We start from the raw sequence: 15300 nt of genomic DNA on the forward strand, positions 1-15300 counted from the left end.
CTGTTTGAAATGATTATGAAGCAGCAAGCAAACTACGCAAAAACGGTGCACTCAGTCCAAATTCACTCACTCGTTTACATTTACTCCTTCAAGTGAACTGAACAAGTGGACTAATGTAGGCAATAGTGAATGAGGCTTACAGGGGGCGATTTCGGATACAGCCTGGGTCACCAGGAACAAAGTTTAAGGCATCGGGCATATGATTTACTCAAATGTACTGAAATGGTTAGAAACCTCTGAAGATTAGCTGGTTCAGACGCGTTTAATTACGGCAAGAAAATGGCTTTTTCTGGTTTAAGACGTTTTCCAAGTCCAGCAGCATCAGCTTGCTTAATGCACCGAAACCAGCTCTCCGTTTCCAGTCAACTTTGATGTTGGGTGGAGAATTGGGAAATAGACGTAAACTATACACAGTGATTAATTATGTATGCTCATATAATTAATGAGAATAAATAACTACCAGTGAAGATATAATCTGCTTCTGTAGCAACCTTGGGAAGCTATTTAAGGACATGATTCATTTGAGCACAACATAACATCCTATTTACTTCTATTAGGGTGCTGCTTATTTAGTTGTTTGATGTATCGAGGTGATACGCAGACTACGCTACATGAAAGTTCCTCTGCAAGCGCAATAGAGAGAAGCATTTGATCATCAATTGTCATTTTAATGAGGCCTGTGGAGTTGTATTCTAGCTGTCTCCTTGTCACGGAAATGACTCCGTAGTGTCCCTGAAGTCAAAAGGGGGGGTTATAGATTTAGAGAACAAGACAAACACACTCGCTGTGCCTCACGTTGGCTGGATGTCTCACCGCTACAAACAAAACAAAGGTACTATTGTATCCAATAATGGGATTGCGTTGAAAATCCTTCCTCTAATGGGAAGTAATGAATACATAATAGGCCGTAAACAGCAGCATCAACCACTCAGCACTGTCTGACACTCGCCGCTCAAAGTGAGTTTGTTCTAGCGCAAGATGAGTCAAATTCATTCAGGTTATTGTTTATCTGACCCACACGCATTTCCATCTTAATCAGCCTAAATAAGTCTTTCTAACATGAGCGACGCTGAATGCTCGGCTGTGCTGTGGCTTATTATTTTGACAATTATTTGTGATAATTAGGTGCAGGTTCACTCTATTAAGACTTGCGCTGAATTTAAACAGTAATTACTCTGACTAAAGTGGCTTACTGCAGCTCAATAGGCGTATGAGTTGGGTTTTAAAATAGACAAATGCATTTTTAGAATAAAACGGAATTTATTAGTAGGCGAGGCAAGCTTCACTATTACTCTTGCTCCGAACCTTTAATCCCTCTAATAAGTTTTAAACTTCACTGCATAATTTATCCCGCATTGTTTGCACTCTAGTCTTGAAAGGACCTCAAATTATGCGGCAGCTCAGTGAATTATGAATGCAGGAGCTCCTATTCACGTTCTCAAGTCAATCACATTTGTGGGTGTGACAGACAGACGCGTTTTCCCTCCGAATATTGACCATATTGAATTGTGGGAAATAGCTGGGCATCACCACGCTTAATAGATAGTTGTAAAGCGGTGTTGAGCGTGACCTGCATATCATATCGTATATCATCTGACAGCGATTAATTTCAGCGCTGCCCCTCAGTGCCCCACAAGCTCGACAGAGGACTGCCGAACACATGTTTTAATGACATGTTAAAATACGGTGGTAAATATGTCACATCTGCCCCGGTGAAAGAGAGGAGAAAGCAACCCGGCGCTGGTTTTCAATTTAAAAGGCAATTTACAGGCAGTTTGGGTGAGAAAGGTCTCGACTCCAATCTAGGCAGATGAATTTGCATAATTGCCACATAAAGCCACAATTTGCACCTGTAAATCTTAATGTGATAATATGTCTGTGTAGCTCACCCTGTTTGTGTGTGTGAGCGAGAGATGCATAGGGCCGGATTGAACTCGTTGGCTCTGTTCCAAAACCTAGTGAGTTGGCCATGAGGCTACCATAACGCACTGCTTAGCGCTCCATTCAACTCTAACTACAGTATTGCATATTAACTTGAAACATGTTAATGACTAACCTGTGGAAATCATAGTTGCACAAATTGTACCTATAGGGCAAATTTGTATCTCATCTAACCCTAAAAGGTTTTCCAAGCTAACAGAGGAACCTTCTTAGAAACGTTCCGTCAAGATTCTCTCAAAGTTATAAATAAAAGTTGTTCCTCTATTGATGTAATCATGCATCATTTATTGTTATTATATTAGTAGGTACGTGTAAGAAGGACACCTTAAAATAAAGTGTTACCAAAAACAGATAGATAAATAAATATTCGGTTACCAATGTATAAAAGATGTGCTAGTATTTTGAGAAGACCACATAACTCACTCGCACACAGTTAGTAGAGTACTAAAATACTGTATATGTACTCTTAAGGCATTGCTTTTTTAGGGGTAAAGAAGATACAAAGAGGTCACTGTATGTTGCTGATTATGTTAAGCATTCCGAATTCACTGTGGATGTAGACTTAGCAGACAGCGTATGTCGACTGTAGACTGCACTACGGCTCGACCGAACCTTTGTGTCCAGCTGATGTTCTCATTCATTTGATAGAACGTCATCAAAGACATGTCTGTTTAATTCTGGCTGCCCGTGGGATGTCTAGTCAGATATACACATAAATCACACACACGCTACGCTCTCACCCTCAGATAGCCCTGATAACTTGTATCCATTCTCTGTTTTATCCTCAGGAGACGCGGATCAACTGCATTCGGATCGCTCGTAAAGGTAATTCATTCTTTATCTGCACTGTTTACACGCTTGAGGGCATGTCCCACTGACAGCGTATATACATCAACACTAACCAAATGTCCCCGCTGCAGACTCACTCACACTTTGGCGAGAGATTAATGCGTATTTGTTACCTTAATGTGGCTCTTTCTCAAAACACCAGCGGTGATAGTTGGGTACAATCCGCGTGGTATTATTTTTCAAATATTACAAATTCTCATTCAAGTTTGGCACAGTGAAGTATCATAATAGAAACAGACTGACAAACAAGTCAGTTGTTTTGTTAATATTTCAACTAAATTACAGGAACGCGAATGTCTCATGTGCTAATGAGGCAATCTCATGATGCATTGAAATGGTCAGGGTAGGTTTAACTGTGGGTTAAGGTATAAGGGGATGGTCAACAGTAGAATGTAAAACATAACGTAAATCGAAGTACATAGTTGTATAATTTATAATATATTTAATATAAAGAGAGGTCTAAGATATGAAGAGAGATCTAGATTTTAAGTTATTGGCACTTGAGCATTTGCCCACTCAAGTCGGTTACGATGATAATCCGCAGTCAGGTCGAGACCCCACTGAGGACGATAAGTATGCAGATGAGCTTCCCTGAGATGGATTCTGACAGTTTGTGCAGAAATCATTTGGTTATGCAAACCGATTGTTGCAGCAGCTGTCCGGGTGGATGGTCCCAGACGATCTTGGAGGTGAAGATGATTGACGTGGAGGCCCCGGGTTGGTGTGGTCACGCGTGGGAGGCCGGTTGGACGTACTGACAAATTTTCTAACGTGTTTAGAGACCGCTTATGGTAGAGAACGGAAAATTCAATTCAAAGGCAGCAGCTCTGATGGACGTTCCTGCGTTCAGCAGGCCAATTGCACGCTCCTTTAAAACTTGGATCTGTGGCGCATTTTAGAGTGGCCTTTTATTTTGGCCAGCCTAAGGTACAGCAATAATCTGTCTAATCAGCATCTTGATATGTCACACCTATGAGGTGGGTGGATTATCTCGGCAAAGGAGAAGTTCTCACTAACACAGATTTAGACAGATTTGTGAACAAAATTTCTGTACATAGAAAAACTCTTTGAGTTCAGCTCAATGTTAATTGGGGGCAAAATCAAAAGAGTTGCATTTAAAATGTTCAGTGTAATTACGTGTAACAAGGACACTGTGAAATGAAATTTGACAAAGGTTTTGACGTATAACATCTGAACTGTGGTAATTATGTTATAAGCAGAATAACGAATGATGGGCTTTTTAATTATTTTAAAACAATGCAAAATTAAACGCGTTCATAAAGCAGAGTAGCCACACACTTCCCATAAAACTCCCCATAATCAATATGTATAATCAGCATTTCCAAGCATGCTCTGTCACGATGCAAAGAACAGAGGATTCAATTGCGGTTATGAAGAAACCGTTTATTGGATAACCGATCCAGAAACAAACAATCGGGAGGTCAAACGTACGTCAATTTATTGTAATATTTTTATCTGAAAGCTTTTTGGAATTGAAATATGTGAATGACACATGCCATGCTGCATAGAGTTATGAAATATTTGCTTTGAACATTTTTACCACAAATAGGCAAGCGTCATTACTGATTATTCATGAGATTATACAACACTTAAAAGATTGTTTATAAGGTGTAATGCATGCATTATAATTCATAAAGAATACTCTTGTAATGCAATGTAAATGCAGGCTTCATAGAAAGTGTTGCTAAAAATATTTTAGTAGGTTCTGTAAGTGATGCACATGATGCAGAAATGTTTTGTATGGAGGCTTTGAAAGACTCTGACCTCTTACTGCTTTGCGAGGGGAGAAAAAAAAACAGCAAAAATGTACTAGATGTCAAAAATGCTATGGTGTAAAAATAAGATGCATGCTTTAGTTCGAAGCTTTTGCTCTGCACTGTTAGCGGTTGAGTGAGTGGCTATTTTATGAAAGTGGTAATTACTTCATCATTTTGCTAATTAGCTGGCAAGTTCATCTTCATAAAGCCATTAAAGAACTGAAGCACTGTTCATGCTACAAAAAGGTGCTACTACTGTCATAGCCCACCAAACGTGTCCCTTCCCTGTTTTAACCCAGTCGTATTCTATTATTTAGGAATTTATTTCGTCAATGATATTGTAATTAATGTCCCTACAGCAGATGGCATAATGATGCACTTCCATCCTTGTGATTTTTCAAATGGCAATTTCTGCTTTTGGAAGCACCGCAGGGGCTTAAATTAATCGAGAGAGAGATTTCATGCTGTTCTCTGGAGCTGTTTGGAAATTGACTGCATTTACAGAGAGAGAAAATGGAGAGACAGAGAGCCACAAAACCAGAGGAACAGGCTCAAAATGGCTGCCAGTTTCAGTTCGTGACTCTCATGGTCGAGTTTACGATCAGCCGTCATCACTGGACCCTCGAAAGGTTTAATGCAGGGCTCGCTGAAATGCTGCCAGATTGTGTATGTGCGGGCTGTTTCTTTCTGAACCGAATTGAAAAAAAATAATAGCTCTTGCCAAATCTGTTTGGAAGGAGACGTACAAATTCTCGTCTGTTTTTCGGAGTGGGAAAACTTTCTCAAATGTGTTGAATTTAAGACACTCGATTGTCAGCACTGCACGTTCCAGCCTGTTCCAGTTGAAATAATATCGGTTTTGGCTTAAATCTGTGCTATTTTTAAGGAACAGGAAGCCGGTGTGGCATCATAATATTTGGGAAAGGAGACAACGTTGGCTGTAAAAACTTGGTTGTGAAAGTTCCTCCGGTCTGCTCAGTTTTGGGCACCGGACCTGTGATAATCTAAGCAGAAACGGGCACCCATACATCTCTGACCTGACCCTGATATGCCAGAGACCCGGTTTGCTCTGGCTCCAAGGGACCCCGGGTTGAGCTTCTCCCCCTGTGGCTTGTTCATGTGCTGCTTGATGCTGATAAACTGTTTCTTCATCTCCCTCCAACCGCTGCGATACCTTTAACAGATTAACATGCAGTCGTGCGTTGCCAGCGTTACCTGGCCTCTGTTCTAATCTTCTAATGCTCATCTGCTACTTGAGATAATGCGCTGTGCTGGAGTATTAGGGCTTTGACTGGGCAAATTATATCTCAATATTTTTAGCGTTTTGATGATATTCAAAAATATCTCTGGATATTAATTTATTTGCTGAGAAATTGCTTAAAAATATTACTTATTTAGTATTTTCTGCTTACCAAGACTGCATTTATTTAATCAAAACTACAGCGAGTAATATTGCAGAATATGATAACAATATTTATTGTTAATATATATATATATATATATATATATATATATATATATATATATATATATATATATATATATATATATATATATATGTGTGTGTGTCATTCCTTAAATGTTCAGTTGAACAGCATTTATTTCTGATTGTTTACCTTCACTTGGGATAAATTTAATGCATGCTTGCTGAAAAAACTAAAGTATGAAACTAACTTAATAACTTTGTGTAACTTAATGTCTTTGAACCTTTGAGCAGTAGTGAATAAAAAAAAATATACAATAAAACACAATAATCAGGACACTAAGAATACAGAATAATATTATATTACAGTATAATACAATATTAAATCATTAAACGTACATCAATTTTTACTAAAGCATTTTAAAATGGAAAAGGCCACATGCGACCACTGTCAGACTTGCACATTGTCTAGAGAAATAATAATAGTTACCCTAAATAGCAGAATAAAATTCTTATTGGTGTTCTTACTGTGATGCTAATATTTAGCTAAATGCAAGCTGATTGGTTTTCGTTGCATACACAACCAATGAGTTTCCTAATTTATGTCAAACGGCTGGTTAGCATTCAAGAGGCCATTTCACAGCACACTTCCATAGTTTCTCTGAAACCCTCCACCTCCCCAGCTCCACCTGTATAAGTACAGATCCAGGTTATTATTTTAGTATGTTTTAAATGCTCTCACCGTATCTCCATAGTCATTAGCAGTCCACCAATATCCATTACCATTCTAAAATCATGATGGAAAATTCATTGCCTCTTTGTTTTTCTCCTCTCAGAGGCCTGCAAGGACCATAAGCGAGCTCTGGAGGTTTCCCAGCATGCTGAAGACATGGGTCTGATCCTGGGGGCCTGCGCCGGGGGGCTGGTTGTTCTCATACTCCTGCTGGGAGCCATCGTTGTTATTGTCAAGAAAGGGTGAGCATGTGTGCACTCAGATCCAATTAAAATCAAATCCAATTCTGAATGTTCTTCACAGCGTCACATCACACCAGCGGCAGTGGCGGCCAGACACAGTAATAAACCAGCGCGCAAAACACTTTAACACAGCTTCAAAGGTTTAACTGATTAAATTAGAGCCGGCTCCCAACTCACAGCTATAATATTGCTCAGACATGACAAATTCTAACAGAATCTTCTTTTACGCTTTGGGAACAGCGAGGGCAGGTACATTAAGTACCTCAGAACTGCATTATTCACCGTTATTACGTGGCGCTCTGGAATACTTCATTGAGATCGGTCAAACGCCGTATTTTTCTGATGGTCATTACTGCAAAATAAAGGCCTTGGTTTCATACAGAAAAACCCAGCATAATGTGGAGGTTACTTTTTGCTGTAATGACTGGCTGAATGTGTGGAAATGTGTTTTTCTCAGGTTGTAATTTAATGACTCATATTGAATGTGAAGTACAGCTACTGGTTGGTTTACTCTCCGAGAGAAGATAATAAGTGTTTTCACACATACAGGTAATACTCATGTGTGAATAAGAGCACCCAAATGCTCTCCAGCTTGGTTAAGGAGTATATAAAAAACTATATTATATTAATACTGCATGTGAAAAAACCCCAACAGCATTTAAGTGAAGTATTTTCTACCAAAAATCAGTCATAATTTAAATCAGAATGTTTATTTTCAAATTATTTCTCACATCTCTAAACTCTAAACAACTCTAAACCTCTCGCTTTTGTTCTGAATGCTTTTCATAATACATTGTTTTTATTTTATATATTTTATAAAACCTTGGATTATAAGCTTGCTTTTAACGTAACTTGCGTGAGCAGTGTTTTTTGCCTCACTACAACAATGCAACTATTGTGTCTTTAATGGATCAATTCCCAGAAAATGCAAGCATTTAAAACACGTAAAGCTTGAATTCATAGTAAGTTGCCTCGGATAAACTTATTTGCTTCAGTATAAGTATTAACCTACCATTTCTTTTTTTGGTTTTCTGTCTCTCTTCATGCTCTCCAGAAGGGACATCTATTCGTACCCTTACTACCCGTAAGTCATTCCCTCATCAGCTTCCATTGTTTTCTCATCAGCTGCTGTTGTTTAGCTTTGATTTGTTGTTTTTTTCTGTTGCTGTCTTACTTTCTTTGTCTTCTTGCTGTCAATATCTCCCATGTTTTTTTATGTAGTAATGCAGTGCTGTAGATCAAGTTATGTGGCTTGAGGAGAGATGTGTTAATGCTTTTATACATTTTCCTCTACAAATAAATGACCCCTTGACTTACATTAGAGGAGTGTGCACTGTCACATCTCGAAATGGAGATGATCATGACCTTTGACCAGTGAGCAACCACCCTAGCAAACCATATATCACTCACCTGGCTAAGTCTCTCTACATTTAAAGCTGTAGATCCTATTACCGCCGATGGTATATATCCCACAATCCTCTTTTTATGTATATTTCACTTATAGTTCTTGATGTTTCTATTCATTTGTTGTCTTTGGTATTCTGCAGCAGGAAGAAGGTGAACATAAACAAGGCGGTGATGACATATCGTCAGGAGAAGACGCGTAAGCTGGGGTCGCTGGACTGCAGTACGACGGAGCACAGTACCCTGCAGCAGGACGATCGCACCGCACACACGTTCATGGACTCGCATAACTGCACTACTAGAAGTGAGTACACACACAGCGGAGAGAGCTGCTCCTTAAGGCCCCGATATATTTCAAACGAAATCGAAGAACGAACTGGAACGGCGTAATTTCGAAAAATGACAATGAAAGCGAACTTTTTGGGGAGGTCGTTTTGGCTCCTAAACACCTTTGGTCCGAGGCGGTTTTGCAATCGGTGGGTGTGTTCTTAAAGTCCACCTGGAATTTTTTCTTCAAGGTTGGTTTCTCATTCAGCCGAGGTCAGGCGAGGGAGCAAATGTTTGGAAAGTATACCGTCACTCAGCCTTTTCAAACTTCTTTTTGCCCTCAAATGAAGAACGAAAAAGAGCTTTGTTTGAAGTATATTGGGGCCTTTACAAGTACAGACTTTAATCTTCAGATGAAAGGGCAGGGAAACTTTATGTTATGTAAGTGAAGATCTAGACAGGTGGAACTGAGGGAGGTGGAGGGTTTGAATGATCAAAAACAGGCCCTCCACCTCCCCCAGTTCCACCTGTCTAGATCTTTAATGGGATTCATCTGTGCTTCTCTCTCTCTAACCGCATCAAACCATAACATGAAAAAAGTGTCAATGTAATACTGTCACACAAATTTGGGTAACACTTTATTTTGATATTGGACTATATTGGACTTATTTTGATATTGGACAATATGGACTATATTGGTATCTTTTGAACATTCTGTTGACAAAAAGTAACTCTGCACCTACATGTCAACTAACTTTCATTAGAGTATAAATAGACTCTCTGATTATTATCAGCTAACTCTTTATTGTGATGATCTCCCAACAGACATTCTACAGACTATTGATAAATTTTCAAGAACTTATTCTAACCCTAATTCTACCAGTCTACTAATACTCTACTAACACTCTGATGAGAGTGCAACATCGCTTATAGTTAACAGAATGCATTATAGGAACCATCAAAAACAAATTAACCCCAATTTTGAAAAGTTTATAAAAGCGAGAAACGTTAACCTTACTTAAAAAGCTTTTTGCTTAGTGTTTTTTTAGGTCGTCCTATTTTGTTTTTTTTTTTGTACTCTTTTCTATAGTTCTGCTAACCTCAATTAGTTATGGTTGCTTATAGCTAAGTGGACTATCAAAATAAAGTGTAACCACATTAATTTCTTATATTAAGGCATTGTACAGTGACTAAGCAGCACCCCCCTACACACACACACACACACACACACACACACACACTCTCTCTCTCTCTTCTCTCTCTTCACTGTGTAATGCATGTATTAGAATGCAGGTGGACAAGTGAACACTGTTGTTGAGATGTTTTCAGTCACAGTACACACCTGTCCCTGATAATCTTCATTAGTCACTATAATCTATCTCCACATATAAAAGATCCTCCCACCGCTCTCTGAGTCTTGAGTCAGTGTCCTGATCGTCCCCTGGAACAGACGAGTGTTGTTGTGTGCCAGTAAAGTGATAGCACTGGCTCCCTGCCTTGTCTCCAGATGTTTGTGCTTATATCATGTACTTGGGACTTGGGTTAAAAATATTCTTTGACTAGAGGTCTATGTGGGATGGATATTTTAGTCCTTCTCTCCCAAGATTCTGTCCAGCTCGTGCACCAAATATGTTTCAATTTTGTCCCGCTCTCTCACATGTGTTGCTCAGCAGACAAATAGCATGAATAGCGTTATGCACGTTTAAAGACATTAAATACATTTAATTAGCTTTTGGCAATTTTGATGATCCCTTATGAAGATTCTGTTGACAATAAGTAACTCCGCACCTAAATGTTAATTAACTTTCATTAGAGTATAAGTACTGTCTGATTAATATCTGCTTTATTGTGATGATCTCCCCACAGACATTCTACAGACTATAGATAACTTTTCAAGAACATGTCAACTTATTCAAACCCTAACCAGTCCACTAACACTCTGATGAAGGTTAGTTGATATGTAGCTGCAAAGTTACTTATTCTTAACAGAATCTTCATAAGGGACCATGCAAATAAAGTGCAACCTAACTTTTACTCGATCTTGTTTTTAAATATATTTTGCAGAAGACCCTGAGTCATTTCTTTCTCCCACTTTCCGCACTTTCATCACTATTCCTCTCACACCCACTCTCAGCAATTAAAACCGTGTCCTGCGCCGCACTCTGTTGGGTCAAGTCCCATGCATCCCATGGGATTGCGGACCTCTATTTCAAATCTTTTTCCAAACACTTTTGACGGATTAGTTCAATAGTGATTCATCTGCAGATCATGAATCTGACAGAAATTGATTTCTGAAGATGATTGCACTTTATTTCAGTCTATTTAAGACTTTCTACTAACTATAAGTAACTTTGCAAACTAAATTAACTCGGAACCACTTTATATCAGAAAGTCTCAACTACTGTGTACTTATAATTAAATAACTCAGTTGTACAATGCACTTGTCATGTAGAAATGTTTTTACATTGCACATATATTTAAAATACCTATTACATCTGACCCGTCCCTTACACCTTAACCCACCCTTAAACCTACCCATACCACCAAACCTGTCCCTAACCTGACCCCACGTCAATAGCAGCAAAAGTGTAACAATAATACAATATACAATAATTTCATTGTACTTATATTTTGATGTAAATACATAGAGTTACGGTCACCTAATATAAAGTGGGACCTCATATAAAGTGTCATATTATGATTATCTCCATAACCAGAGGATTTATAAGTAGGACACAGCAGTACATCTCCCAGTACAAGAATCCGGCAACACCCCTACATGGAAGGCAGATGGTTCTACTCAGGCCGTCTTCATCAAGTCGGACCAGCACAACTCGTCTGCTTCTTACAACCCCTTTCTAACATCTCTGCCCCTGTAGTTTTGCTTCAATTCGCACTTACACAGCCACGGTGATTCACAGTGTCAGGGAGACAAACTCCCTCGGCCGTTACGATTCACACCTTCAGTAAAGCTGCTCCCGCTGCAATTTGCAAGTTACCTTTGAGCGCACTGTAGCTTCTTCCCTTTGCGCCACAGTCTGTTTGTGTTCATCTTCCTGTCTCTTTTTCCCTCAGATGAGCAGCGCAGCACGGTGAACGAGTCCAGCAGCCTGCTGGGTGGCTCTCCCAGAAGGCACTGCAGGAGGAAGAGCTCTCCGTACCACACAGGGCAGCTGCACCCGGCCGTGAGAGTGGCGGACCTGCTCCAGCACATCAACCAGATGAAGACAGGAGAGGGCTACGGCTTCAAGCAGGAGTACGAGGTGAGAGTCCGTCGAGGTTAGAGGGCTTTGACGAGCAATTCTGAAAGAGTAGGCCAGCCGGGTCAAATGCAAAAGACAATGACTTGGAGAAATGGCAAAAAAAAAGTGAAAAATAAAAACTTTTGGCTCGGGCAATATTTGAAGAACCTACACTGACTCCAAATATTAGTTGGCTCTTGTCTGCAATATATAGATGCAATGGATAAATGTCAATAAATATAAATAATTCAAAGTCTAAATATTGTTTTTTTTTTTGGACACTGACTGAAATCTAACAAACCGCTTGGAAATGGGTTATTAAGCTATTTTATCTGTACACTTTTTTTTCATCAAATTGATCGGCAAAGTTGCATTAAGAATGTTTCAGAAGATTCATATTTAAAGTAAATGCTACAGTACATTTTGAAAAAACGAGTTTCCACAAAAATATTAAACCGCAATACTGATAATAAGAAATGCTGTGCGGAGCCAGTCAGCATATTAGAATGATTTCTGAAGGATCATGAGACAATGAAGACTGGAGTAATGATGCTGAAACTTCAGCTTTGAGGAATGAATTCTAGTATATTCAATTACATGTTTTTTTTTTTAAAATGGCGATACTATTTCATAACATTATTGTTAATCTAATTTTGAGAATGCAGCTTTGGTGAGCAGAAGGGACTTCGAAAAAGTTAAAACAGTGTTGAATATATTAAGTGCAGGCTCTAGGGTCCTTATGCTAAAAAGATCGTTCCAGAGCGTGCCTCGTCGCATGTGAGCGGAGTGCTGCCAAACCTTTCCGAGTTCTTTCATATCAGCCCTTCACGAAAATACATTTCTCATTCAAAATATTCCACTTATGTATTAATAATACCTCCAGTTCTTCTTTGCCCTGACCACGCTTTCTCAATAGAATACAGATATCCTTTTTGAGTCATTAATCTGAGCCTGTGAGGCACATGAATCTATGCTTCAGATTATTCTCTTCACTCTGTCACTGAAAAAGGACTGTGGCTGTGAAACGCTAGTATGGTTGCTGTGTGGCCATCTCATGTTTCTGCTGAAAACCTCTTTAGCGTTTCTGCTAAACATGTTGTTAACATGCATATACAGGCAGGTAATAACGGCACGGAGTGATGCCTGATGGTCAGTGCTCACACATTACAAGACTGAAACTTGTCCGTCTTTAGATGTTTTAAGTCTGTGACTAGATTTGCAACAAAATACACTGCTTCGTAGCCCATGCCTGTCGCCCACACTGCTCTAGTGAACACACTGTGTCATTTTTCAAAAAAAAAAAATATATATATATATATATATATATATATATATATATATATAGACAATTGAGGAAGGCACACAACAGCTTTTTGAAACTCTAAATCAGTTAAACCAGTGTGTTGCAAAATTCACTGTTTCAAAAGTTCTCCATTCTAAATGATTCCCTGTTTTGAAGTGCTCCAATTGAAATGGTTCACTGTATGGAAATGCTCTGTTCGAAATAAATCACTGTTTGCAAGTGCTCCGTTCAAAATGATTCACTGTTTAGAAGTGATTCAGTCGTAATGATTCACTGTTTCAACGTGCTCCAATCAAAATGTTTCACTGTGTGGAAGTGCTCCATTGAAAATGTTTGGAAGTGCTTCAATCAAAACGATTCACTGTTCCGTCGTGCTCCAATTTAAAGGATTCACTGTATGGAAGTTCTCCATTCAAAAGGATTCTGTTTACAAGTGCTTCGTTCGAAATGATTCACTGTTTTTAAGTGCTCCATTGAAAATTATTCACTGTTTGGAAGTGATCCATTCGAAATGATTCCATGTTTAGAAGTGCTTAGATTTAGAAGTAATTTGATTCAGATTGGGACTTCAAAGTATGTATCACAATAAAAACTACAATTAAGAAAAAAAAAAAAAAAAAAAAATATATATATATATATATATATATATATATATATATATATATATATATATATATATATATATACTATATATATAATGTAATTATATATTTTTATTATTGTATTTTTTGTTTTTATTGTTGCATTAGTGTTCAAGGAAAAACTATTTTCAAGAGAAGAGCAAGAGAAATGTTTTAAGGTGGAGACAGAAATATTGATTATGTGATTCGGTTGAGGAAGAATGAAAGAAAGTCAGTGTTTGATGAGAATGTCAGGGTGTGTAGCAGCTGAGCCTGGGGTGATCTTCAATGACAACAGGACCGATGGATGAAGAGGGAGAGGACATGGTAATTGAAAGGGAGGTTGAACTACAGAAATCAAAAAACATACAAAAACTGTCCTAAACAGGCGCAAAGTGTCCAGCTTTAAGAGATTTTGTCTGTCTTCACAGAAGTGAAGTGACAATCATACAGCTGTGGCTCAGATGCTGTCTATACAGACATCACAGCTCTCTGCTGTTTCTCCAAGCTTCTTAGACACTAGGCCACAATGCCTTTTTGGAAAAGCCCAGCGTGATATGGGATGTAGTAATACTCAGAGAGAAAGCTAGCATTTCTATTCACCTCAATGGCACTTTTTGGACAATTCAAACATCAAGACAATTGAAAGACCTATTGAATTCCTCAGAAACAACCTTCTGCCACCTTCTACGAGCTCTTTTAGTGCCACTGAGGTCAAAGCACAGGACGTGTTCAGCTTTTTAAGTTAAATAAATTGTTAAAAGGTCTCTAGCCGCTTTAAAGACAACTGGACTCCAAAAAAATACCAATGGCCTAAATTTAGAATTTAAAACAATGCCAAACAGCTTATAAAATTTAGCTCAGGGTTTCTACAACTATCTTATAGTTCTACTAATGCCCAAACTCTTGGACACGGATGTCTTCCTGACGAATCAGAAGCAGTATGTTGCGCTCTTTTCAAATGCCAAACCATTAGTGCAAAGGCACCGCAAAGATATGTAAGTGCAGTTCGACAGCACTGTGATTTCTCCGTCAAACTACAGAAGTTGATCTGTTTAAAAAGGGAAATTGTCAGTCTTGATATCAGCAGCACCAACGCCGTTAAAATGATCATTGATTTGAGGAAACACTTTCCCTTTCGAGCAATCAGTGTTTCTCTAGTCAGTGTGGTCCGATTCGCAGATGAAAACATTCAGGCTGTCAGAAAGCGCGTCGATGCACGAACGTCCTCAGATGTAGCGCAGTTCTACAGAGGCATCATTGAAAGCGTAATTGCGTCTTCAGTCGTTGTTTGGCTCTGCTAATGATTGTTCAAAGAAACAGCTACGACGTATTATCTGATACTGCAGTCTCTACAGGTCCAGAAGAGCCAACAGGACACACGCATTATTGAGGATCCCTTGGACCCTGCTCACCGCTTGATTCAAAGGCTTCCCTCAATAGTATCCAAACGGATACTGGCACATCTTTATCAACACTGCTCTGTGTAAAAAAAAAA

The 15300-nt window shown here is 38.8% G+C and overlaps 1 protein-coding gene across 7 annotated transcripts in view; it reads left to right on the plus strand.

Moving 5' to 3' along the window:
* Positions 1-15300, plus strand: part of ptprua (protein tyrosine phosphatase receptor type Ua) — a 183936-nt gene that overhangs the window by 137067 nt on the left and 31569 nt on the right. For 5 of the 7 annotated variants that reach the window (XM_043218191.1, XM_043218192.1, XM_043218195.1 and 2 more), the window contains exons 13-17: positions 2730-2766; positions 6828-6966; positions 8021-8050; positions 8514-8674; positions 11713-11900. In XM_043218191.1, the coding sequence (XP_043074126.1) occupies positions 2730-2766; positions 6828-6966; positions 8021-8050; positions 8514-8674; positions 11713-11900 (555 nt within the window). The remainder of the gene's footprint in view (positions 1-2729; positions 2767-6827; positions 6967-8020; positions 8051-8513; positions 8675-11712; positions 11901-15300) is intronic. The other 2 variants (XM_043218193.1, XM_043218197.1) reach the window with 1 other exon arrangement.

This window comes from Puntigrus tetrazona, chromosome 19, assembly GCF_018831695.1.
Source record: "Puntigrus tetrazona isolate hp1 chromosome 19, ASM1883169v1, whole genome shotgun sequence".
Taxonomy (NCBI): Eukaryota; Metazoa; Chordata; class Actinopteri; order Cypriniformes; family Cyprinidae; genus Puntigrus; species Puntigrus tetrazona.